At 41.2% G+C, this 27,089-nt stretch overlaps 3 protein-coding genes and 1 long non-coding RNA gene across 9 annotated transcripts in view; 2 read left to right on the forward strand and 2 right to left on the reverse strand.

Annotated features, from left to right (window-relative positions):
- Positions 1-4,363, reverse strand: part of LOC147136457 (E3 ubiquitin-protein ligase MARCHF4-like) — an 18,715-nt gene extending 14,352 nt beyond the window's left edge. Inside the window, exons 1-3 of one of the 3 annotated variants that reach the window (XM_086052444.1) lie at positions 2,681-4,363; positions 2,246-2,400; positions 1,400-2,034 (exon numbers count right to left, since the gene is read on the reverse strand). In XM_086052444.1, the coding sequence (XP_085908570.1) occupies positions 1,400-1,792 (393 nt within the window). In that variant the 5' untranslated portion in view covers positions 1,793-2,034; positions 2,246-2,400; positions 2,681-4,363. The other 2 variants (XM_086052443.1, XM_086052442.1) reach the window with 2 other exon arrangements.
- smarcal1 (SWI/SNF related, matrix associated, actin dependent regulator of chromatin, subfamily a-like 1) lies at positions 3,734-16,989 on the forward strand. 2 transcript variants are annotated; one of them, XM_086052436.1, is made up of 18 exons: positions 3,734-3,899; positions 3,987-4,259; positions 4,655-4,982; positions 7,173-7,223; positions 7,303-7,563; positions 8,315-8,365; positions 8,443-8,626; positions 9,280-9,430; positions 11,012-11,173; positions 11,265-11,330; positions 11,739-11,879; positions 12,416-12,634; positions 12,736-12,806; positions 13,845-13,947; positions 15,118-15,300; positions 15,853-15,953; positions 16,025-16,121; positions 16,500-16,989. In XM_086052436.1, the coding sequence occupies exons 2-18, from the start codon at positions 4,035-4,037 to the stop codon at positions 16,578-16,580; spliced, it is 2,475 nt and encodes an 824-aa protein (XP_085908562.1). In that variant the 5' UTR covers positions 3,734-3,899; positions 3,987-4,034; the 3' UTR covers positions 16,581-16,989. The 2 variants fall into 2 exon arrangements, with proteins under 2 accessions (XP_085908562.1, XP_085908561.1); XM_086052435.1 differs by having other exon boundaries at positions 3,734-4,259.
- LOC147136459 (thioredoxin domain-containing protein 6-like) lies at positions 15,654-26,629 on the reverse strand. Of its 3 annotated transcripts, XM_086052439.1 has the most exons (17): positions 26,406-26,629; positions 26,246-26,303; positions 25,995-26,098; positions 25,478-25,549; positions 24,636-24,752; positions 24,325-24,409; positions 24,108-24,190; positions 23,925-24,017; positions 22,427-22,581; positions 21,697-21,893; positions 20,699-20,843; positions 20,525-20,632; positions 20,059-20,210; positions 19,824-19,968; positions 18,142-18,374; positions 17,633-17,683; positions 15,654-16,889 (listed from the first exon to the last, which is right to left on the reverse strand). In XM_086052439.1, exons 1-17 carry the CDS (start codon positions 26,436-26,438, stop codon positions 16,849-16,851), a joined length of 1,872 nt encoding a protein of 623 aa, XP_085908565.1. In that variant the 5' UTR covers positions 26,439-26,629; the 3' UTR covers positions 15,654-16,848. The 3 variants fall into 3 exon arrangements, with proteins under 3 accessions (XP_085908565.1, XP_085908564.1, XP_085908566.1); XM_086052438.1 differs by having other exon boundaries at positions 26,246-26,629; XM_086052440.1 differs by lacking the exons at positions 25,995-26,098; positions 26,246-26,303; positions 26,406-26,629 and having other exon boundaries at positions 24,636-24,760; positions 25,478-25,546.
- On the forward strand, positions 19,830-26,626 carry LOC147136460 (uncharacterized). The gene is made up of 3 exons (XR_015089695.1): positions 19,830-20,651; positions 22,467-22,566; positions 26,046-26,626. It is a non-coding gene; the product is annotated as an uncharacterized LOC147136460 (long non-coding RNA).
- Positions 26,630-27,089: the final 460 nt, after the last annotated feature.

A 27,089-nucleotide genomic window follows, 5' to 3' on the forward strand; every position in this document is an offset into this window, starting at 1 on the left:
TTATCACTTTATCAGAGTTTTCTGCTGGATTCAAAAGTGCATCACGCATCTGCATTTTAAACACCACCCAAAAAAAATCAGGAACGCAGAAATGGTGACAGTAGTTGTTTTTTCCCATTTTTTTAAAATTCAATTTTCAGCAATGATCTCAAACATGTAAAATGTACTTATAAATAATTCTATAAATTTACCTTACCGTGTCTTTAAAAACTCAACAAAAACAAAAAACAAAGTTGAGGGAGCTCTTTATTTGTTCACATTTTCATTTAACTTCATAATACATGCTTCATAGCCTGCAAGCTCCCTGTACGTTTTGTTTGAATTTTAAAAACCAAAGATGTCTTTTTTTAACATGTTGAAAAGCTGGTTAATAATATCCATCCGTCCATCCATTATCGATGCCGCTTATCCTCACTAGGGTCGCGGGGCGTGCTGGAGCCTATCCCAGCTGTCTTCGGGCAGTAGGCGGGGGACACCCTGAATTGGTTGCCAGCCAATCGCAGGGCACACAAAGACAAACATCCGCTCTCACAATCACACCTAGGGGCAATTTAGAGAGTCCAATCAACTTACCATGCATGTTTTTGGAATGTGGGAGGAAACCGGAGTACCCGGAGAAAACCCACGCAGGCACGGGGAAAACATGCAAACTCCACACAGGGAGGCCGTAGCCGGGATCGAACCCACGACCTCTGAACTGTGAGGCGTAGGTGCTAACCAGTCGACCACCGTGCCGCCCTGGTTAATAATAATGAACATATATTTAAAGATATTTAAATTAAGTCAACTGTTGGAAATTTGTAATTCTCGAAATTTCTACGCCAACATTTTCACTTTTACCGCAAACGAGTATCGGCTCGAAGCATCTGTTATCGCCCTCCTTGACTACTAATCGTTACTATCGTTCTGGACCCATGTCGATATATCGCTACTAAAGATGCAGACTGGCAGACTACTTAAATGTAATTGAAGCACCTCAATTCACTTCAATGTGTGTATTTTGTAACAAAGATGCCACCAGGTGGTGCCAAAGCAAGACTGTTGTTCAATAATGCTATTCGCTGTTATTTTTCAGCAAAAAAAAAAAAAAAAAAAATCTTATAGGCAAATTCCTGAGTATGTGGGGTTGACCGTATGAGTAATTTGAGTACAAGCTTGCATACAGAACTAATGAAACTCGTAGGGTACCACTGAAATACTTTTTTTTTCTCTTTTGGAGTTTTTAGGGGGAGCGGGGGTCGTGCGCGAAATGTTTCCAATGTATGTGTCTTGGCTCAATAAAGGTTGGGAAACACTGCAGTATAGCAGTTATGTATATATGTTCTATGCGGCTCTGTCAGTAAGATGCACATCAAACGAAGCGTGTGGAGAAGGAATAAAGGAGAAGCTTTGCACTCACATGCTCCGGTCCCTGGAAGCAAATCCTGCACACGGGCGTCCTGAAGCCGCTTTCCGTGTAGCTGGTGAGGGAGAACCTCTCCTCCAGTTTGCCCTTCGAGCAGTCATCGGAGGAGCTGCCGCATCCGCGAAGCGCTGCCGACAGCTCCGTGGCGTCCACCCAGCCCGGCACCGCCGGTCCTCGCTCGGCCCCGGTGGCGGCGGCGGCTGCTGCTGCTGCTGCCGCGGGCGGGGTGAGTCGCTCGTCGACGCCCGACTCGCAGCTCTGCGTGGCTTGTCCGCTCATGGGGCTGAGCGGAGGCGGCGGAGGCGCCGGTGGCCCGAGCAGGAGCAGCCTCAGGTCACTAAGCAGGACGCAGCAGCGGCTCTTAAGCATGCCCTGGCCGCGCAGCATCGGCCCTGCGGTCCCTGTGTTCCCACCCGGCCACCAAGTCACAGCAGCACCGCGGCGCAGGGGAGCACTGCGCGCCCCCTCATGTGGCACTTGGATGGGCTGACCTGGCGGGATATTTACGACCTAGTATTCCGATTGAACGTCTTTTACCGTCCGGTTGAGACCAAGTATATCCAAAAGGCGGACAAATCCCACGGATGTAAACAAGTGTCCGAAGCCATTGGGCGGAGTGAATGGAGACTCTGGAAGAGGAAAGTCAAACGTTAGATTGATGGGCTTGTGCATTTGACTAATAAGGATGTGGCCCATCGCTGACCACTCGTCGTCTTCTCACTCAAAGCCTCATTGGCACGCTACAAACTACAATCTGTCTTTAAATGAATATTAATTAAAGCCACGTCACTGTTATCATAGCCTTTATGTGGGAGTCAAATCGAGTCAGACGTGTCTTACCTGGCCAGATACGCCGATTTCTGCACGATTTTTCTCAATCCCCCCCTCCCGCTACCCAGCCCCTCCACGCATGCTGTCAGTGTCCCCTCCGTGGGAAACTACGTGAACGTGGCCAACGATGATGGGGGTTAATCCAACGCGGCTGTCAGAGCGTCCTGCCGTGGGCGAAAAAAGGCATCCGGTGAGCGTGGTGCTGTGTGTGCACTTGCTGTTGCTGCTGCCGAGTGGATGGATGCTGCCGAGCATGATGCAGTCTGGGACAGAGCCCAGACCAGACGCCCCACACACGTCATGCATGTACACAACACACTCACACAAGCAGAGGAGGAAACTACTGTATACGTGCTGTAAATAAAGAAAGTAAGTCAGTTGTTTTCACGATAAATAAACCAAAAGTCACCTCAGTTTTCCGAGGTGAATAAAAATCCCACTTACCTCAATTTTCTCATGCTGTACTTGCGTTGGGCCAGCTTTGTTTTTTAGTCGTTTTACATATATAGTGATCACATTTTCTCCTATTTGTCTATTACTATGTTGTAAACCTATCTATAAAAGTACGCACGCCCTTCTTAAAAAAATAAAACAATGACACTTGGATAAATCATTTCAAAGCTTTTTCCACAATTAATGTGACCGATAACCTATACAACTCAATTATTTAAAAAAAAAAAAAACTTTTCAAGAGGGTTCATAATTCCTTCCACCTTGACTAAGATGAAGAAAAACGGCCCCAAAGCACTGTATGTATGTATGATATTTTGGTGATGATCAGCATTGATCAGCAAAATACACATTCTGAAATTGTGGCCAAAAAGTTCAACCTTAGTTGCATAGTTGCAAGGACCATAAACAAGCCTGCCAAATGATGGCGTTACACCGGGTCTCGGGGGTACTATAACCCCGTCAGAAATCTGTATAACCCCAGTCAAGCCACTCCAGCATTGGATTTGATATTCTAGAATATCAATTGTTTTATCAGCACCTTATCAGTCAAGCCCCCCCCCCCTTTTAGCTTTTTAGAGAAAAACAATCCTACCTATATTTTTGTTTATCTACAGCACCTGTGTGTTTTTCCATTAAATCAACAGATCAATCGATTTCTAAAATAATCGTTTGTTACACCCCTGTAACATTGTTTATTTCCAGTAGGTAATTAGTTACAATTTTGAAAAATTAAAAAAGATACATCTGTTCAAATAAAATGCGTCCCTTCAAATAAGGGCTTCCCCCACCCCCTTTTTTAACCATTTCCGCTTTGTTATAACCTCTCGGTTTAAGAAAATAGAAACAAGACGTTTTTATTTATGAATTCCGTTTTTTTTATTTTGTATATACATCTATTTTACTTTAAATATTATTACCAAATTTGTATCATCCTCTAAGAGTGTTTGTTATTTTTAATGTTCAATAAAGTTAATAAAATAAATTTAAAAATAGCCACTGTACCGAAGTAACGAATTTTCGACACGCCCTCTCCACGTGTTGTCTTGTTATTTTACGTCACTTCCTGCGCGCCATATACGTAGTACGAAATATCCGTGTTGCCACCCGGTCAGAAAGTCATTTACTTTGTACGGCTCGAACAGTACGTTCTTACTACCTGACTGCGTATATTGATTGTTGTCCCACCAAATGAATACCCCCTTACATCCAGGTAACGCCATTTGATATCTTCAGCCATCTTTTCACGCGTTGGCTAACGTCGATAGCAGCTAACCTTAGCTTGTCTGCCACATGACAGTCCATATGTGGCCACTGTCTCGCTGCTAAGTGAAGTCGGGAGGCAGACATGTCGACGCCGCTGACAGTCGAGCAGCAGCGAATGATTGAGGAGAACAGACGGAAAGCTTTGGAGAGGAGAGCCCAGAGGCTCGGGCAGGACGCGACTAGCCTACCGGATCGAAGCGTTACATCCCCACCGAAGCCATTTGTTCCGCCCTTCAGGCAAGAAGCACACATCACCGGGAACCACAAGGACGCAACGTTCGGCAATGGAGTCTCAACGTCAAAACTGGTGAGGACACCAGGCCCACCATGAAAAGAAAACAAATAATCGAGATTAAAGTCGTCGTATTACCTAATCATAGTTGTATAATTGGGGGTATATATCCCCTAAAAGAGTTTTCCAAATAAGTCACATACGAGATAAATCACATTAAGATTGATAGCGTAATTTTGTGTGAATAAAGTTGTTCCTACCTATGCTTTGTTGTTTGAAGCAGTTATAGATGAAAAAAGCGATTCAGTCTCCTTTAGAAAAAAAATGATTTTTATTGCAGGATTACATCTTTAAGTCTAACTTTAGTATAATACTTTTTCTCTTCAATGTAGCGCTAACATTCCTTCCCACTTCAGTGCAGGGTTACCTAGCGAAGACTAATTTAATGCAAATGCTGTCATTCTTCGTAGACATCGGCCAGAGATGCATCTCCTCCAGCCAAGCGCCAACACGTAAACCAGCCCGTGATGAGCACTGACAAAAGCATTAGTAGTGCGAAGCCTGCTCAGCTCAGTTGTAAGCAGCCCTCTCCCAGCGGTGCGGCACTGGGCTCCTTCTACAAACAACCAAACAAACCTACCTCAGACTCTACAACATTAAAGCCTGTGCCTGCTACGAAGCCTTCTATATCCACCTGGGGCAAATGTGTACCGCACACTGACGGACGCTTCAGGGTGGAGGTGGGCTACCACGCAGAGCTCATTGCTGCTTTTAAATCCATCCCATCCAAGACATACGGTAAATGTGCTGCTAAGTAGATAGTAGAGCTTAAGTACGTACACCCCCAACACATTGCATTATTGTGGTGGCCGTTTTTCGTGGCGCATACCTGAACTGCATTGTACTCTTTCTGATATTTTGGATATTTTGATCCCTTTATGTTGCCGCATAACTCAAAATATCAGATCTCAGAATGATACTATAATTCACCTGTTGTTAAAATTCATACAATAAATCTCTGATGGTGTCAATCAAGTCAGATTTATAGACAATCTTACACATCTTTAATATAAATCCATTTGTCCTGCAGGTTTTCAATCTCTCCCTGCTGTAACACGCCTGTTAAAGTGATCAGGATTGTTATCAGGCTTCTCAAGCACTTGCTGATGAGCTGATCATTTGAATCAGGTGTGTTACAGCAGGGAGAGATTGAAAACCTGCAGGACAGGTGCCCTCACGGACCGGAGTTGGTGACTCCTGGCCGTAGAGAATACATCTGAAGCAAAACTTGTAGCCAAAGCAAGGCAGCTTTATTTATATGACGCATTTCATGCACAAGGTAGCTCAATGTGCTTCACAAAGTGAACACAAAACAACTTTTAAAGGCATCATTTAAAGGCGAAATGCAACATTTAAAGACATATAATGAAAACATTACAACAAAAGAATTCAAGACATTTAAAAGCAAAGTAGAGAAATAAAACATAATTAACTAAGATTACGAGAAGAACTTGCAGCACAAGAATGTGATTTTGGAAAAAAATATAGAAATGCTCTATAAATTCCACTTCCTGGGATTGAATGGCTAGACTCTGAAAAGACAAGTAAAGTCGTCAATGGCAGTGAATGAGTTAAGTGTTTACGAACAGCAATCCTCATTTCTTTTTTGCCAAAAATAATTGCTGGACATCCGTTTTGTCTTTGTTTAGTTGAATGAAATTTTAATTCATCCATTTATTAATTTGTTTTAGAACCGTTGTTGGACTGTTACATTTGCCTGATGATGATTTGCAGCTATAAAACTGACATATAGCTATGTGTAAAATATAAATAGTTGAATACTGTTTACAATATATGGTGGTTGTGCTAACCTTGTGCTCAGTTGTGGTCGTTTAAACAATAAAACCGTTGCTTACTCTAGTTCGATCGGTGTGGCTGTGCATGTACTGCACGTAAATAAAAATTTAATATCCCTCGCTCTATTGGACATTATGACCACTCGTATATTTTTTTTTATACGCAAGCCAACTGCTAGCTGCGCCAGGCCAAAAACTGACATATGTTGGCTAACGTAATCCTTGGCTCTGAGCTGACACCCAAATACTCTTTGTGGCCACATAAATCCAATTTATAATGCCTAAACTCAGCAATTTGGACATCTGTCCAGTTCAGCTTTTATATATGAAAATAATTAGGCTTGCACCAACCACTTAGTTGGGTACAGACCGCAAAGGTTATCTTGCTTACTAACTAAGTGCTTTTTTAAATATCTCACAGCTGAATTGGTCATTTGTCTTTCCACATTTCTGTCATAACATTTACAGCCCTTGTTGCCACTGGAAAGAAAATAATGTAGATAGTTGATTAATCCTTGTGATGGAAATTGCCGACTCACACATTAGACACACTGTTTTATGGTAGATGTACACTATGTATGAGCTACTAGAGCAAATAATAGAGGCATTCACTATGTTTTTCTGAAGAAGGGATTCAAGATTTTATGTAAGTTAATCTAAAATGTGAATTACGTTTATTATTCAAATAATTAGGCATGGAACATTGCTGCTTTATTTATTTATTTATTTATTTATTTTTAAGTCAGAAGAGTAAAAGTACTTGCATTTGAGTACTTGACAATACGTAGTACCGATACTTGATCATGCCAATATGTCCTGAAATTTGAATGAATGTTTGGGTGTTGTTGTTGTTGTTTTTAAACCAAATATTGTTAAAAAAATACAAAACAAGCTTTTCTTGTACATGGCGTAAGTTTCACTCGTTAAGGCACTAAAATACTTACGGCATCTTAGAACAATGAATACCAAAAGTAAGAAATGAAGAAGAGATAAAGAAGAAGGTGGATATGCACATAAGGTGGCATGTTGTAATTATGCCACAGAATTTATACATTTCTGAAATGTATATGAATTCGGGTTTAGTCGCTAAATCCATCATAAACAAAGGATCCCCTGGTTTTTTTTCCTTTAGACCCTGCCAACAAGATGTGGAGCTTCAGCATGGAGGACTACCAACAGCTAAGTGTGTTTTAACAGTGTGCAACAGTGTGCATATATGCTCCTGCTCCTTTCTAACTTGTGGTTTCTCTATTCCACCGCAGTGACCCAAGTGGCGTCCATCGCGTCGGTGTCTTTGAGGCCCCTGGAGGGCGCGGAGGCATCGGACATGGCGGCGGTGACCGGCCGAGCGCAAGACGGCTCTGCGCTGACCGCTCTGCTGAAGCTGTGCAACGGCTGGCAGAAACCGGGGGCCGTCGTCCAGGGCCAGTGCGTCCTGGTGTCGCCCTCCAGATTTGAAGTGAACATCGGTTACCATGTCGACGTGATTGCAGCATTCAAGCAAATGCCGACAAAGTCTTACGGTACCAGTTTGATGTCGTCATATATGTACACTATTATAAGGACACTTGCATCTGTCCAAACAACACAAATAAAAGCGCATTAAAAACACTGCATGTAAATCTAATTTACAGTAAAAACACAGACTAATGTAGTCTCAATGGCTAACTTTAGAGGCGTGGCCATCATTAAAGGGAAGCAAACGCTAACGTATTTAGCCATTTTTAGCCATCTCAGGGGACGGCCATGTTGTCACTTCTGTCGACCGAAAATAACATCACAGACCTCATGGCTCAGATAACGACCAATCATGGCTCACCTACTTTCTGAAGCTGAGCTATGATTGGTTGTTATCTGAGCCCTGAGCAGTTGTGATGTCATTCTCAGTCGACAGAAGTGACAAAATAACCGCCCCCAAAGATGGCTCTTTCCATACAATTTGGCCATCCACATATCGTCAGTGTCATGTGAAAAACACTTATCTCCATTTTTGTTTTTCATTTTCTTATTTTTACATGAATGGTGTTTCCGCGTTGCAGACATCGCATTAATGTGAAAATTAAAGTTTCCAAAATTGGAGATACGTGTTTTTCACAGGACAGTGACAATATGCAGGTTGTTTTATGTGTTCTGCAAATGTGAACAGCCATATTGAATATATGTTGCTTGAAATTGACATGGAAATGGTGAAATAATCCTATATAGGCATTAAATGAGAATTGGACACTTTGAACTGCAGTGTGAGTCTGTCCTCTCATTGTTAAATGATTGCAGACATGAAAACAAGAAAGTGGAGCTTTGCACTAGAGGACTACAAGAGACTGAGTGAGTTTTACCCACTGGAGTTATCCTCCCTGTTGCCATTTGCCATCTTGTTTAAGCGCATCACGTTCCATTCTCAGTGGAGCTCTTCGGTGGGATAGCAGCCGTGGAGGTGGAGCCTCTTCCGCGGGCGGTGGTCCAGGCCTTTTCTGCCAGCTTCGGGGGGCCTCGAGCCAGGAACTTAATCGTCCCTGAGGCCGACCTGTCCTGCGTTGACCCCGCGATCACTAGCAGCCTCATGCCCTTCCAGATGGAAGGAGTCAAGTAGGTGCTTGTGGGTAGCCGTTCGCGCTCCTTTTGTAGTAGCCATAACAGCCTTTTCACAATAATTTCTAATGTAGTAATATTAAATTGTTTTACACACAATGTAATCGTTCAAGTGAGTTATAATTGCACCGTTTTGTTGTACGTGTCTATTTAAAAAATATTTTACTAAGAAAAGGGAGCAAGAGAGGTTCCCCCACACATTTTTATTAATTCAACATATGAATTACAAATATTTATACAATTGCTAGATTTTCAAACCCACCCTGCCCCGGAAGAAAAAAAAAAAAAAGTTAATATGTGTGTTGTTGAACCGTCAGTATCTGGGGATCTGCTGTATATTAAAAAACTGTATGACTGATAAGTGGCACATTTAGGCTTTAGTTGAAAAGTCCAGTCTAATTTATTTATACAGCGCATAATCACAAAAACATCTCAAAGGGTTTCACATACCCATAGTTGACGGATGTAACTAAAGTAAAAACTTAAAAAAAAACATTTTTCATATAACCAATGCCAGGCAAAGTTTTTTTGTTCTTCTATTACTAAGTCATGGTTTGGAAATGATCTTTTCTCTCATTTGTGAAACGGTCACACAGTTATCTGTCAAGTTTGATCTAAATTGCCGAATCATCTCAACTGTCTCGTTGCAGTTATGCGGTGTCTAAACAAGGTCGCCTACTCCTGGCTGACGACATGGGCCTGGGGAAGACTGTGCAGGCCATCTGCATCGCTGCCTACTACAGGAAGGAGTGGCCTGTGCTGGTGGTGGCTCCATCTTCTGTGCGCTTCACCTGGGCAGAGGTAAAAAAAAAAAAAAAGACTACACATTTGGGAGACTTTATGGTTAGTACTTTATCATTATGATATACTCAAGAAGCTATAGCTTTTAAAGCTGTTTATATTATGTTCTTCTATCCTAGTCCCCTTTGTGAAAGCGGGGTGAAAATATACAAGGTGTCCCAAAACCCACTATACACATCAGTTTTTAAAGCAGAAGACAACCCAAACATATTCTTTTTAAGAATATGTTCTATGCAGGCCCACTAGTCGAAACACAGCATTCTGATTAATATTGTAATATTGTGCTTGTGGAATATGAGTTAAGCAACAAAATCCACCCGTTTTTTGCCAACTCTGGGGGCGGCCATTTTGTCACTTCTGTTGACTGAAAATGACATCACAGATGCTCAGGGCTCATATAACGACCAATCATAGCTCAGCTTCAGAAAATAGGTGAGCCGCAAAAAAAAATCATATTAATCATACTGCCTTGTTTCAACTAGAAGGCCTGCTATTGATGGAAACACCAAACTCTTAGACCAGGCTTTCACAAAAGCCAGGAAGGGCAGCAGTGAAACTCAGAATCCACAAAAGTTTGATTCAGATGCTTCAGAGTAACAAGGCACTTTGGTCAAGTAAAAAAAAAAAAAAAAAAATCATGGTCTTTCCTATTTTTTTTTTCTCCCCACCGAAACTCTTGTGCGCTTATCTCCAAGCAGCAATAACAAGCCACTGGCAGAGCATTTTTCGATGAGACGGTCTTCGGGGATTTAACAGGACCCCCTCAGTCTGCCCCCTAAATGGCTTTCAAGTGCATTCCCAATCAGGAGCTGGAATTGCTGCAGGGAGTAAAGTCAGACCATGTGGTAAAGATTGACTTGGGTCTTATCTTACCTGTTAGTTGTGCCCCCGTGGCCAAATCAGCCACCAAGCACAGGCACAACAACAAAGTGACTTGAGGAGGGAGGGACAGGAAAAAGTAGCACAAGTCAACTAAGGGTCAGAAAGATTGGGCGACAAAATCCATTTTTTGATTCAAACAATATACCGTGTTTCCTCAAACAGTGAGCTTCTAATAGAAGCTTTATTTCTTTTTGGGTGTGTTTAACTCATTCACTGCCATTGACGAATTTACTTGTCTTTTCACAATCCAGCCATTCAATCCCAGGAACATGTTTATATTTCCTTCAATTTTTTTCAAACGTTCGGGTAAAAGAGGGTCTCAAAATGTTTATTTGAAATACTTCCCGCTAAGCAAAACAGGGATGCTCACCTGTCATAATAAACAGTCTCTGAGAAATTAAAATGTGGAGTCTTACCTCATGAGTTCCACGTGCAGTATTAAAGAATTTCTTACTTTTATGTGCCATCTTTAATAGTGAGTTGTGCTCTGGTAGACTCTGAGGTACCTCCGTATATGTGTGTTTTGGTTAGCAACACATTTCAAAAGGGCTACGCAAATCACTTTTTTTTTTTTTTAAATGGGATTTGAACGATAGCTCATATCTTTTAGTTACTACCCAGCGCCCCCTCTTTCTCCCCCCTTTTAATAAAGGCACGGTAGCTATTTGAGGAAATACCATACAGCTTTTTGTTTAACAGGCTTTCCGTCGCTGGCTCCCATCTCTCAATCCCGACAGCGTCAATGTGGTGGTGAAGGCCAAAGACAACCTGCGGGCAGGTTTGGTCAACATCGTCAGTTATGACCTCCTGAGCAGGATGGACAAACAACTGCCAGGGAATCCCTTTGACGTCCTCATCATGGTGAGTTTCATCAGTCAGATTTGTAGATGTTCTTTTTCTATTCGTTTGAATATATAGATTTGGGAAAACGTCATGTTCTCCTCCTGCGCAGGATGAGTCTCACTTCTTAAAGAACATAAAGACGGCTCGCTGTAAAGCTGCTCTGCCATTATTGAAGGTGCTTGTCTTTTATCTTTTTCATCAATTAAACTGAACTGGTTAGGTTGATACTCTTCATTATGGACACTTGTGCTGTTTATTTCAATTTATAATATATTAATATATTACATTGAGTAAAAACGGTTGCAAATTTGATTGAATTAAAGTACTTGTCTTTTTTTATTTTATTTAGGATGCATAATTTCATTACATTAGAAGAAATGGTAGTGTGCAGTTGACTACATTCATCTATTTAAAAAAAATTCACATTTAGTGCAACTAGCTTTTTTAGAGAGCAATCTAGTTGCCATGTAGTGCATTCCATTTTCTCCAAATTCCCTTTAACCACGCATGTTCCAGCTCCGTGAACAGGAGTAATTTCTCGACTCACAGCCTGCATTATGCGGCATCTTCTTCCTACCCTCAGACAGCCAAGAGGGTCATTCTCCTGTCGGGGACTCCTGCCATGTCCAGACCCTCTGAGCTCTACACACAGATTCTGGCGGTCAGACCCATGCTATTCCCTCGCTTCCATGAGTTTGGGCTGCGTTACTGCGATGCCAAGCAGGTGACTGACTACTCACTGATACCTGCTGATAGAGAATTTGGGCCATATCAAACACTTTGTTTGATGCTGCCGATTCATCTCACTCGCTCAAAAGAGAGATGATTAGAGGAGATGAACTCCCTGAGAACACCACACAAACTTTGATGCTTCAGATGGGGTGATTCAAATTGTTTGTCACTCACAGATGTTAATCATACCAAGAGAGTGTTTGTACTACGTTTAGTTTCCCTTTTTTGTTCCCCAATTATCCCTGATTCGTACTCAGAACATCAATCCGACATATTAACCTACTTTTTAACATCCAGTAGCATTACTTAGAATGTTAAAATAAAGTAAGGTGAACGCATATCATTAATTGGGCCAAATTTAAGCATTTTCAATCCCTTGCGATCAAAGTCAACGAAGGGCCAGTTCTCGAGTGACTCTTAAGGATTATCATGAGCAGTTTATCCTGTAGGTCGTGGTGCACCAAAGAGTGAAAATTGGGTCCAGTTAATAGTATGCAAGTACCCCGCCTTTTCCCCAATTTCATCCAGCTGACCTGGGGTTGGGACTACTCAGGCTCCTCCCATCTGGGCGAGTTAAAGCTGCTGCTGGCAGAGTGTCTAATGCTGCGGCGCCTCAAGTCCGACGTCCTCTCCCAGCTTCCCTCCAAACAGCGCAAGGTTGTCACGGTGACCATCGACGGGGTCAGCAACCGAACCAAAGCGGCTCTGTCGGCCGCCGCAAAGGAGTTAGCCAGGCAACATGATAACGTGAGTTAGTACACCGCGCTCCAGTATTCCTTCTCCTCAGTGATTTGAAATGCAACTAGTCCAACACTTGGCCACAAGTGTCTTTTTTGGCTCTATTTCAGAAAAGGGATGAAAAAGAAGCCCTCCTCATTTTTTACAACCACACAGCTGAAGCCAAGCTGAAAGCTATTACGTGCGTATACGCTTCCTTTACAAATAAAATTGTCAAACCCGGTTGAATGTGATGAGGTAAAATTATGTACTATATTGAAAGTCTGTAAAGAATCATAAAATCTCAAATAAATCAATAAAAAAGCCTTTCCAACTGAGGCCTAAATGATCCTTATAAAATGACAGTTGTGCTGAAGTTTTGTCCAAAGGTCTTTAATGTTACAGACTGACTGTGTCAGGTTTGCATCTGATCATAGTTTTACAAGAGTAGGTAAATATGATAACAAATATGTCATATTGCAAGACTTATGTCTTAATATATGAATTAATATGAGGAAGTAGAAATATTATAGTGCAGTAGTCGTAATTGTACAAGGACAAAAAACATCGGAAAATGTGTTGTTTTAGTTCTTAAGACAATTATTGTGTGAATTTATGTCAAGAATAGAATCATAATTTTGGGAGAATTAAGTTGGAATTAATGAGGGAAACTGACCGTCATAATTTTAAGAGGATAAAATCATTGATATATAATGAGCTGGATGACATCCAAATTTTAAGATGATAGAATCATATTTTTATGAGAACAAAGTTACAATATTAGGAGAATGAAAATCCTATTTTAGTTCAAATGTTTTGTGTTCTTTAAAAAATTATTTTATTGTAATTTTGTAACAGTGAAAATAAAATAATCACTTAAAGTAAACCCAAACATTTTTTTCAAGAATATGTTCCCAGAAGTCCCACTAGTTGAAACACGGCATTCTGATTAATTTTGCATTTGTGGAATATAAATTGAGCAGCAAAATGCACTCGTTTTTAGCCATCTCTGGGGGTGGCCATTTTGTCCTCTGTCGGCTCAAAATGCCATCACAACTGCTCCCAACGACCAATCACAACCCCGAGAGATGGCTAAAAACGAGTGGATTAACACTTATTCCACAAATGCAATATTTATCAGGATGCCCTGTTTCAACTAGCGGGCTTGCATAGAACATATTCTTGACAAAAAAGTTTCCGTTGACTTCCCCTTTAAATGTTGCTTTTCCATCACTGGCAGGGAGTACATCACAGATATGCTCGAGTGCGGGAGGGAGAAGTTCCTGGTGTTTGCCCATCACAAGTTGGTGCTGGATCACATCACGAGTGAACTCGTCAAAAAGGTGAGTGATAAAAGTCAACAGGCTGAGGTCAGGAGAAGAAGAAAAGGCGGTTGCGTTTGACTTAGTTATTTAAGGAGTGGATGACTGGGGTTATTGGCAGTGATGGTGGAAGCAGTTGATTCGATTCTAGTAAAGCCCCCCAACTCTCCTTAAAGCCACAAAACAGTGCCCTGTTACCATCTTAGTACAAGATCAGAGAAAACGACGCATGATTGTCTTCGCTCCAGGAAACAGCACTTAAGACCATCCCATTAACTTACACTCCAAGTCGAATTTTCCAAAGCTGTCTGAACCATCGTCACATTAAATATTTAAGCGCTGGACAGTGAAAACACTCTCTGAGTGTCTTTTTGCCCTTTTACGACAGACTATCCGGGCCATGCTGATAAGAAGCATCCATCCGTCCACGTTATGTACTGATTGTCCTGTTCAGGGCCGCAGCAGGTCAGCTGGAGCCTATCCCAGCTGACGTCGACTCAATATCAGACTAAACACTTGACCTGTCGCCGGTCCAGTTGCAAGGCACATGTACGGTTGAGAGAGACAACTTGCATTCATATTCTCAACTATCAACCGAACGCGCGCTACCGGCATCATCAGTCATCACTAATACAACCATAACGTTTGAATTATGGGAATAGATGTGTTTTTTTTTTTTATCAGAGTATTCAAGAAGCTCTTTGTCAATTCTGCAGTTACAGTGGGTACGGAAAGTATTCAGACCCCTTGAAAACTTTCACTTTCTGTGTCATTGCAGCCATTTGCCAAAATCCCAAAAAGTTCATTTTATTTCTCGTTAATGTACACTCAGCACCCCATCTTGCCAGGAAAAAAACATGAATGTAGAAATGTTTGCAAATTTATGAAAAAATAACTAAAATATGCTCATAAGTATTCAGACCCTGTGCTCAGTATTGAGTAGAAGCACCCTTTTGAGCTTGTATAGCCATGCAACAAGTTTTTCACACCTGGAGGATTTGAGGGTCCTCTGCCATCCTTCCTTGAATTTCCTCACCCTCTTTTATCGGTATGATTAAAAAATTGTTTTTTGGTTTGTTTTTGCACTTTTCAGCATGTCCCTAATATTTCTTTATCACCTTTTGTGACGTCCTGATTGCACTGCACCAGTAGACGTGGCTGTTGTGTGGGTTCTTCTCATGTTCTCAACAGGATGTCTCGTTCATTCGCATCGACGGCTCCACGCCGTCGGGTGAGCGCCAGCATCTTTGCGACAGGTTTCAATATTCGGGCAAGACGTGCGTGGCCGTTCTGTCCATCACCGCCGCCAACATGGGCCTGACACTGCACGCCGCCGACCTGGTCATCTTTGCTGAACTGTTCTGGAACCCCGGAGTAAGGACCGATGATAAAAATGATGCATCAAATGTTTATTGTTGTCATTGACTACTGTGGTATAGCTTGACTTATGGGTTTCATTCATTTCCAGGACCAAGCTCGTAACTTTGTTTACTCGTCGTATTTCAAATGAAATTTCTCCATTACCCCATTGAAATGCAATGAATCTGTTACAGTCCCTCCAAAAAGGCCGTCATTTTTATTGTTATCAGTTTTTAATGAAGACAAAACACTGCGTTGTATAAGAAATAAACTTGTTTCAGAAAGTGTGATTACAAAGGGGTTGACTGATATGGATTTTCTGAGGCAAATGCTAATTCCAGTGTTGATATTTGGCAGAGCAAAATTCTGATAACCGATTAATTAAAAAAAATATATTAAAAAACCCCAATAAAGATTATGTTTTGGTTTCACGCTTAGGACAATAAGATATGAATTACAGACAGCACATTTGCTGTTTGATTGTCTTTACTGTCTTCTGGTGTAATGTGTTACTGTCTAAAAAAAATATATATAAGTATTACAATTCTACTATATTGTGCACGGCAGGTTCTTATCCAGGCTGAAGACAGGGTCCACCGCATTGGTCAAACAAACAATGTGAACATTCACTACTTGGTCGCCCAGGGAACAGCTGATGACTACCTGTGGTATGTATGACAACCATCAGCACTACTATGAAGAGTGTGGGAATTCTGATGTTTTTTTTTCTTTCCCGCAGGCCGATGATCCAAGGAAAAATGAAAGTGTTAGAGCAGGTCGGCCTGTCCGAGTCAGACCTCTCAGCCAATGCAGTGACTGCTCAATTCCACTCTAAGGTACCAAAATGGACCCCATTTCCTTTCCAGTCATATTAAAGTTGCAAGTGATGAATGGACACTCACACCCCCTTTTTCATGGCTAGTCCTCAAAATGATAATTCAACTGAAAAAATGAAAGTAGTTTATAAATAATCTAGTATGTTAAAAACTATTTAGAGACTGAAGGGTAGGACTAACTAGGCCTATGCGCAACAATGTTATTTATTGTCGCTTTTAACTTTATATATTATACTGTGTATATATATTATATGCATTTTATATCTTTTATATTTTATTTTGTATTCTATTTTTCCTTACATTGCAAGGGGCTCTACAGAGAGTTTTGGGAGGTCATGTTACATCCAATGTATAACGTTCTGATTTGACATTGTGTAGGATCCCAATCAGAGGAGCATCGAAGAAATGTTCGAGAGGTCTTTCAATAGCGACGACGACGTGGATGCAGGAGACCAGTAAGATGATTCAACTTGTATGCTCAGAAAAAAAGTTTAACCATCATGACTGTTAGAGACTTGCAGAAACAGCTTTTTACTCACCCGAAGAAAAGGAAAAAATAAATGTTGACAGTAAAGTCAAGACTAGATCAGAGACTGAATACTGCAAGTTGACAGGTTGTTGTCCACATTTCCTTCGAAATGGGGAAGCATGTTAAAAGCAGTTCCGTTCAAGAGCCATTTTCAGGTTGTGTTCCAGTGATGATCAGTTTTTAAACTCAAACTAAAACTCATTCGTTGACTTCTTGAGGATTTGATTGCTGTTTGTCACCTAAGTATGAAGGATAAAACAATGAGGTCATTTTATCATCATTGCATATTGTATATACACATGCTGTCTTCGGTCCAAACTTCAAAAAGAATAATAAAACCATTGTTACTTTATTGTTACCCTTCTGACTGTGTCAATCAAAACTGAGTAGTGTTTTCTTACAGCATTTTATATAGATCTAGTTCTATATTGAGGCTTTCTTATTTTAAAATACAAAAAAATTCATTAATTATATATTTTATTTGTAGGTAACTTTCTGGGAATAATTTGTATTTGCTTAAAAGTGAATGGGTCCCAATAAGGCTGAGGTCACTATTTGTTTTCTTTTAACTGATACCAGTAAATTAAATTCATTTATTACATTCAATTTAATTGGTATCAAAATTAATAATTGTCTATTAATTCACATTTATTATAATTTTTTTCCATTCTTGCTTTTAAAATGGGTTATTTAGATTTGTTCTAAATTTGATATGATAGTTTTATCAATGTAAATAAAATTCCAAATTCACTTTAAATGTAAATGAATAAAATTATTACATGTCCATATTAATTATAATATTTTGTTATTGTACTCTATTTTGTTTCTCAAATTAGCCCTTACAGATATATTATTTAAAAATGTTTAATTTTTCAACTTTTATAGAAACACAATTTTTAGTAAAATATAAATTACATTTTACATAAAATGTAAACTATTATATTTAAATGACTAATTAATACTCTTCATAATTCAATCATACCTTCATACTGTTGCTGATGTTTATCCGGAATGGCTTCATTTGTCTTTTTATCTGCATAAATGTTGGTACAAATTGAAACAATTAAAATCAAAACCCAATAAATATGTTGTTAAAGCGGAAGTCAACCCAAACATATGCTTTTCAAGAATATGTTCTATGCAAGCCCACTAGTTGAAACTAGTTTTTAGACATCTCTGAGGGCGGCTGTCGACTGAAAATGACATCACAACTGCTCACAACGACCAATCACGGCTCGGATTCCGAAAACAGGTCAGCCGTGATTGGTCGTTGTGAGCAGTTGTGATGTCATTTTCAGTCGACAGAAGACAAAATGGCCGCCCCCAGAGATGGCTAAAAATGAGTGGATTAACACTTATTCCACAAACGCAATATTAATCAGAATGCCGTGTTTAACTAGTGGGCCTGCTGGGAATGCATTCTTGAAAAAAATATGTTTGGGTTGACTTCTGCTTTAAAGCAATTGTGTAACAGACACGTCATGTTTTTACCAAAAGTGTCAGTAAGCTCAGTTTGTTCACCAAAGATGAACTGGATCTCGTGCTGGGCGTGCTTCTGGCTGGAGGAGCCGTGCACGCAATTGCGCAGGACGTCGGAGGCAAAGCGGGCCCTCAGAGAGTCGGGGAACTCCGCCTTTGCCCGGTCGGGATCTGTGGGACCCATTGCGGCCCTCCACTCCTCCACTGCGTTTTCCTTTTCCAGGACCATCATTACACTGGGACCACTGACGCATGAGAAGACATATGGTCACATGGACATCATTCAATTTTACGCTATAGTCTATAATTAGCTGAGGGTAGTTGGTCTCTGAGGCGCCTGCCCACCCATCAAGTGTGGAATTAACCAAGTCTGTAATTGGTTTCTGTCTGCACACTAACATTTAGACTAATTAACAATCAACATAACCGACCACAGGCTGAGCCCGCCCATGACTTGGTCAGCTAGGCTGGCTGAAGATCCAGAGCCACTTTGGGGGTGGCATGGCTCGATGATAGAGTGATCGTCTCCCGACCCAAAGGTTGTAGGTTCGATCCCCGGCCATTGTGACCATGTCGAAGTATCGTTGAGCAAGATACTGAACCCCTATACAATGGTACCTCTACTTACGAACGTCTCTTCATACAAAATTTTCAAGTTACGAAACGCCTCAACGGGGAAATATTGCCTCTAGTTACGAAAGAAATTTCAGGATACGAAAGGTAAAAGTATGGGCTGATACTCGCAGTATGGGCTGCGACTCGCAGCTCCGGAGTTTCCTGAACGCAACGTACTCATAGCTGCTCTGCCATTGGCTAGCCTAGCATCTTCCTGGCATCCCGTTGGCGAAGAGGCACCTCTACCGTATGTGTCTGTGTGCAGATAAACGGGTAGATAGATAGATATGTGATAGAACTCTCATTTATTGTGCAATAATCTAATTGTAACATGTATTTGTTACATGTTTTCATGCATTTTTATGCTTTATAAAACATGTCTGAATATTGGGGGGCTTGGAACGTATTAGGGCATTTACATGGAAAACGCGTCTCTACTTACATTTTCTATTTAAGAAATTTCTTCCAGAACCAATTAATTTCGTAAGTAGAGGTACCACTGTACAATGGCTCGTATTTAGAAAAACCTATTTAAAAAAAATAAAAATAATAAAAAAAACACTTAATAAAGCACGTCAGGTCACTCGTATTTTAAGGCAGCACTGAAGTATGATTGTTGATCTTTGGGGTAGAATCACATCGTGATATTAAAACGACTGCAGTGCATAATGTTTTGAATTGTGGGTAGAAAAAAAGCAGAATGTCTCCTTGAAGTAACAGCAGTAAAACAAGTCCCATGTATCGTGCACGCCACAAACTTGAAATGATGTTGAGGGGAAGTGACGCCAAAGTCTGAAGTGCTCTGCGCTCACATCCCTCAGTCCCTTCTATTAGAGTCGTTGTGTAATAGCTAAATGGAAAGAGCGCGAGACGGTCATTGAAGCAGATGATTCCACAACTTAAATGTGCTGTTTCAAGAAAAAACAAAAAAAGAGAGGGAGAGCAAGACTTCCTGGCTGTCTGCCTGAGGCTAAGCTGCTGCTGCTGCTTAAAAGAGCTTAAAAACTTGTGACAGTGCCAAGTGCCCCCTTTGGGGGTGTGTCTCTGGGGGGGGGGGGGGGGGGGCGTGATCAACTAACCTGCACATGAACTCCACCAGCTGGCTGAAAAAGGGCCACTCCCTGTGCTCCTTGTAAAGTTCTTCGGCCATCTCCCTGGAGAGAAGCTTCTCCTCCATTCGCCTGACGCAGAATCTTCTGTTGCGGATCTCCTCCAAAATCTTGTCTGTAGGGGAGCCATCACAGGAAATAGTTTGCCTCTATAAACATACCAGCAACGTGACTTTTTTTTTTTTTTTTTTTTTTTTAACTCAACCTTTGTGTTGGTCCACGGCGTCTGGTTTGATGACAGCCAGTGTTTGCTGCACAGGAAAGAAGAAGCCGATTTCCCTTGAGGCCTCCTCAGTAGACTGACTTCCATGCAGCTGGTTGACCGGATCTCCCTCCGCGGAAAAGCGGGCCCTGAGACTAAGAGTCACGCAGCAGGCGGCGCCATGCTTACAATCAAGTCATAGTTCGCTAAGTTTTAGCATAGGGACGTTGAAGAACTCAATGTGATATAAAGTGGGCATAAATAGTCTACACTCACCTCTTCCATGTTTTTGGATGTAAAAGAAAAGGCGTTTTGAAATCGCCTCAAAAATCAGTTTGCAGGAACCTTTGTGCTGGGGAGTCAAGGCTCCATTATACCAGGTTAGGCCAATATGTTTTTTTTTTTTTAAACAATATTTGACAAAAGATCCGAGTTTATGTGAGTGAAAGGAAAACAATAATCATCTCACCATTCAGGTTGCTCCTCGTTGGCTCTTCTAAGATCAGAAGGACCAAGCATGTTCTTCCAGTGTTGTACAGCATCTTGTCTGCTAAGAACCAAAGCCAGCAGCGGCCCTCTGTATGGACATGCACATGGTGAGTCAACATCTTATCAATATTCGTCACCTTCGCGTTCCGGTTACCTCGTCATGCTTTGCAGCAGTGCAGGGAAGTAGTCGTCCTCATTGCAATGGACGTAAAACTCTCCGGCTTGCTCTTCTGTCAACATCACCTCTCTTTGCAGAGACACTTCGAAGCCTGACTTCTTTATATGGGTCAGAAGCTCCTCTAAAGAGACCACACATATCAAAGAATTGTATCGGTGACGTAAAGACAAAAAAAAAAACCAAAGCAATTTGTTCATGTTCTGGACATTGAAAAGATGCAGTTTTACTTAAAACCATCAACCGTTTTCAATATTGTTTTTCTGTTGTATTAAAATGCTCATTGGACCTGCCTATAAATTAAAAAAATGATTTGCAGATTCACATCGTTTTTTTGGAGGACACCCCAAAAAAATCACGTTCTACACTATCGTTATCAACTATCAATGGCTTTGTACGTGTGTGGCTTTAAAAGGCTAAGACAGGTCTGGTGAGTGACGTGGGCGTCGGCGAATGAACGAATCTGCTATTATGAGCTCAGTTTAGTGTGTGTCAACCGTTAGCCAGTTGGGTGTCAGCTATTACAATTGTGTATGAATGTTTTTGTTTGTGGCAGAGATTTTTTTTTAGACTTTTTTTTTGTAATTGAATTATTTGATTTATTCGATTAATCGTTGCAGTCATTTGCGCATCTCAGGTGAATTTTTTTTTTATCCAAAATCAACTGTAGGCCATTTATTAAGGGTAATAAAATGAGTTTGATAGTCGTTTTAGGTTAATAGCTTGTGGTGTATTCAGTTTGAACTGTTGATATAAGCAAACATTTTAGGAGTTGCTGTGAACAGGTTGTGTTTTTTTTTTTCCTTTTCCTCGTGAGGGCTTACTGAATTGCAGACAAACAGTAGGTGTTATTATTCACTTGGTGGATTAGTGTGATGTACAGCTGCAATTGCATTTTACATAACAACCACCTTAGGGTGTGCGTGGTTGCGAGCACGTGCACAGACATGTGCGTGTGTATTTGGCTCGAACCCCACCTCTGTTTTCCCTGGCAATCTCAGGCCGGATGAGAGCCAGCGTCCTCTCCACACGCTCTTCTTCCGCATCCTGCGCCGTTCCCGGGGCTGTGCTGAAGTCGGGGAAGAAGAAGGCAAGCTCCCTGCCAGCCTGACCCCCGTCCTCGCTGCCATGCACGGCGTTGAACAGTGTGCGCGTGCCGTATTGCGCCCGCAAGCTGCCGGCACCCGGGATGGGGGGCGGGGAAATAAGAGAAGAGCAGATGGTGGCTCGGCTGGTGCTGGGGCGGTGGAGGAGCATCATGTATGGGTGTGTCTGATAGAGCAGACGGCTCCTTTTGCCGCGTGGAAATCTGACATTCTTCCACACTGGTGCATGTGCTTTCTAGTTCTAATATCTTCCACACCTGTTTCCCCCAATCTTTATTGAGCCAAAGCATATATTTTACCTTAGAAAAAAAACTCATGGCACACCACCCCCAAAAAAATGTGGTCTATTTCCCGTCACTATTCATTCATTCCTCTATTACTTTTTGTCCGGTGAGACTATTCTCCCCAAATGTGCAGTTTTTGTGCTCTTTCTGTTACTCTAATGGAAGAGAATTTGTTTTTGTACCTGTTCATAAATATCACTGGGATAGATGAACAAGAATATTTGTAGAGAAGCATTTTTGGACTAGTTAATTGAAATGAGATCATTTCTCATTGCACATTGGTTGGGATAGTTGGATACCATTTTCCCCCATCTCACCTCTCTGGCTTTTGTCGCTTGGCTTCTTCGATGCTTGCAGGCCCAATGAAGCGGAGCCAGTCTTGCACCACGTCGGACGAGTCCTCGAGCTGAGAGAGCACCAGGATGTGCGAGGGCCCGCTGGACATGAACTGCACCAGGTCTTCGAAACACTCCTACAAATACACGCACAAAAACAAGAGGCAAGAACAGACATGGAGCAACTCAATTGTAAATGGAGATTTAGTGCAGGCATATCTTCATAAATTAGAATATTGAGGGGAAATTCAAAAGTAAAAACCCCCAATTTACCATCTCAAGAAATTACGTTACATAATCAAAATGATAAATATGGAAATTAACTCAGAAATAAGTCTTCTTTTTGATGTGTTTGAATCTGTTCTTTGAGTTTACGTTTTTGAATTGAGTTATGGACTTTTGTCCGTCTAATTCATTGAGATGTATCTGTATATTGTGTACATAAATATTTGAAGAAAAATGATGCCTATACTCTTTCTGGCATATTTAGTAATTCTCAAATCTCTAAAGATTTCGTCTACATACAAATTGCCCACAAAGCAAAATGATTCTGCTGAGCCAGCAGTTGGATTTAAGCCCTTTACAGAATATATGTGCAGACGGGAGACGCGTGAGGTAGTGCAAACAAACTGAAGGATTTAAGATTTTAATCCCACGTGAATATTTAAGAATTCATATCAACCAATATCACACTTAGTTGCTTTTTGCTGTTTTGAATTTGCTGAAGTGGCCACTAACATGAGTGCGCACTCGTGGGTATTCAGCTCAATTTACTTTAACAACACAAGATATGTCAAATTAGAGCACTGCAATGCGTTATGTTGTCATCATGCCATATAAAATGGTTACTACCGCTATGCCCCAATGAAATCATTTTCTTCAGAACATGGAACACTTCACCTCAAATTAACACTTATTTGAACTCATTCACTGCCATTGACGGATTTATTTGTCTTTTCCCAGTCTAGCCATTCAATCCCAGGAATTTATTTGTATTTTTTTTTCACATTTTTTCACTCGTTAGGGTAAAAGAGGGGCTGAAAATGTCTGGCAAGTGAATGAGCTAAACACTAAAAATGCAGATAAACATTCAATGTTTTTTTTTAAATGGGGAGGGGGTAACAGCCTCAAAATATTTCTAAAAATGAAAAAAAAAAAGGAAATATGCGAATCCGTGGGTGGCGAACCATAAGTACGCGAGGGTCGACTGCTCTCTTTCAAGTTATAAAAAATGCATTTGTACAAATAATGGGCCCCACCCAATAAATTCCATACCCCTAATAAACACCCAATACGATTTGAGGAAATAATGCTTAATCCTAAATGACCAAACCATGATAACACCATGCAGTACAATACTGATTGTACTAAATTAGTACTACCTGTTCAACTTAAAAACACCGTGTAGTGAATTCAGACACTTGCTTCTAGAGTAAATACATTCTATATGTTTGGAGATCGTTCTAAAACTCTACCGTACCTCTGCGCCTTTGTGCTGGTAAAATTCTCGCGCTTGGGCCTCGGTCAACGTGCGCTGGTCTTGGGCCAGGATTTCAAACCCTGCGTCTTGTATCTAGTTGGTGACGTGATGACAGCAAAATTACATTTTGACCAGAGGGTGGCAAAACAACACGCGAGGTGGGGGAACAACATCCCTGCGTACCTTCATAATGATTTCATTAGCCTTGCCGTGAGCAACGGCATCCGGTTTGATGACGGCCACAGTGTAGGACTTTGTGGCAGGAACTGCGGCGAGAGCAGTTGGAAAGATGAGCAACAGCGAATGATGGCCATTAAGGGCAGTTCTAGTCGCCAGGAAATTAGGCACATTGTTGTTGATGCAAGGACGAAGAAACAAGAGTGTATTATTTCCACTGCACCTATTACGCTTTCTCCATCGTCTGAAGGATGCTGGGCCCCCTGCTCTTCTATCCTCTCACCATCTGCGAGATCATTATCTACAACCTGGAAGGCACACTAAATAATTAGCAGCAGGTGGTGGGTGTACTCAAGGAAAACTATTATCGACATAGACAGTACCGCATATTCATTTCATATTACTAACTAACTATGAATACATTTCTCGTACACATCCCTACCGAGCATGGCAAAAATGGATTTTGAATCCCAAAAAAAATCATCCTGGTTTGACCAATGTCTGACTGACTGTACTTGTTGCAACCGACTTTACCACTTTACGCTGACCGCCGTGCTCCAGCACTAACTTCTCCTTGGCCAGTTGGTCCGCGATCATCCTTTGAAGGAGAGGTGCGTTGGCGCCTCGTAGCACAGCCACTAGCTCGCCACCCTGGAACACTCAACAAGAGTCAAGTATTCCTCGTTATTTACAACACGTTCTAAATAGCAGTAGGCACTTTTATCTTTAAAAAATTTTTTTTTTTATTTGTGACGTTGCCTCAAACTTTGGTCTTCTACTCCACATTTCAGGACTACCCATCCAAATCTCAAAATCATCAAAATTTCGCATGGATCAGTACCTCCAACAGGGTTAAGAAACACTGATGTAGTCTTTGACAAACCTAAAAGGCATGTTTTGGAAATGGGGAAGGAAGCTGTAGCACCGGCAGCAAAGACACGCAAGTAGGCAGAGAACATGCAAAGGCCGAGATTCAAACCTTAAGAACTGTGAGGCAAACGTACAAACCACCACGTGCTCCCTTAAAATTCATATATAAAATATAAAGTCATGAAATAATAACAAATTGATGGTTACAAAAATGGTACAAGTTTTACAAATAGATGCCTCCCTCCAATAAAGGTCTCGCCAACGTTTGGTACGCTGACTACAGTCGAGTAAATAAATACCCCTGGCCACTTAATGAGGAAAATACAGTACAACACAGCAAACAAGACTCTCTCTCCTCTCGCTCTCTTTCTCGCTCAGCATCAATTGCTGCACACGTACACACTACATCACCACCTCCACGTACACACACACACACACACACATACACACACACACACTGTAATGACATTACAAGAGCCTTTCGAGTAACACTGAGTCTGACTCACCCCATAGAACAGGAAGGTGGGCTCACATTTCCCTCGATACTTCTCCAGAGCATCAATGCTGTCTGCCTCGGCCTGAACACACAAACAACACCACGCACACACGACTTAAGGCACTACAGTGTGAATTCTAATTTATAGCATTTCCACCATCCACATGGGGCATCCCAGCGAGTCACATTTGTTTATTGATTTATAGTGAATAAAAATATCAGTAAAGTGTTTCAAAAATAATTAAACTATTAATTCACTCATTCACTGCCAATCTTCCCAATTACAATACATGTTTGTCGTCTATAGCCTTCAAGGACACTGACTGAATTAATTTGAATTAAATCATAATTTATCGTGTAAATATGCGCATGAATGGTTTTACTTTATGATTTATACACATTAAAAATACAGTGTTTTACATATTTTAAATACACTTTATAGTTTACCCCCATCTGGTCAATCTGTCCATTTTTCAAAATGTAATGTAACCATTCGCATAATTGTTTGTCCATCCCGAAATGCTTACTGTGGCGAAATGTAACAGGTCATCACCGAGTTCATTGTTGATTTTTCTTAGGAGGCTGATCACAGCTCGACAAGGGCCACACCAGTGCTGGAACACGTCCACCACTGACGAGACAAGACAGAGGAGGGATGCGGTTCTCATACTCACCACTCGGGGGCGCCAGAGTACAACAAATTACGAGACCCCTTGTGTTTTGTGTCACTCACTTTGAAAATGAATGGATGTAAATGGAGTAAGTATACAGCTCTTACCCGTTAAACCCTTTGTTGCAAGAACCTCCTCCCATTGCTCTTGGTTAGTGGCGGAAGCCTGGAGTGGGAAAAAACGAAAAAATGCCAGAAGGAAGAAGGAACTGCTCATGGCTGTGAGTCAAAAATTTTTGTCTCTATTGAAATAACCTTTTCGTTATACCTGCAAAGCAGTTTCTTTCTTCTTGCCTGCCATTGTACTGAACTCAGAGGTAATATATATATATTGTGTGTGAGGGGTGTGTGTGTGTGCGCGCGCGCGTATGTGGCGACAAAAGTACACTAAGAATACGTAAAATGCGTGCGTCGAAGCATGTCGCTATTGCTCGTGTGGGCATTCAGTTGCTAGGCAACGAATTCTACATTTCCGGTGCCATGACCGAAAGTTTAAAAAAATAAAAAATGACATCAATCAAAGGTGATTATTAATTATCACGACCGTTATTTTGGACTGAATATTTAGTAGGAGAATAAACGAATAAATACGGTAGCGTGTGAGAATACACGTGCATTACACATAATGGCCACCAGAGGGCTCACGTGTTCCAAAAATACTGTAACTTTAATGCTCATATTTAAGACTGACTCAGAGTTTCATTTAACACTGTTTATTAATGGTTGTTGTTTGCAGTGCACTGTGTCAAAGTGAGATCTTTCATATGTGTTGGCCCTCTCAGTGAGGCAAATAAATGAACCAGTCACTGCAAACTACAGCCACTTATTTTTCCAATCCAGCTGTTGTATTAGATTTTATTAGATTGTGTGGGTGTATACCTCCTGAAGTGACTGATGAGTGGATGGAAGACAGCCTTAAACAACGTGTAAATTTAAAATGTTTGGTTTCATA

This window comes from Filicampus tigris, chromosome 14 (genome assembly GCF_054856515.1).
Source record: "Filicampus tigris isolate MCC_2025a chromosome 14, RoL_Ftig_1.0, whole genome shotgun sequence".
NCBI classification, from domain to species: Eukaryota; Metazoa; Chordata; class Actinopteri; order Syngnathiformes; family Syngnathidae; genus Filicampus; species Filicampus tigris.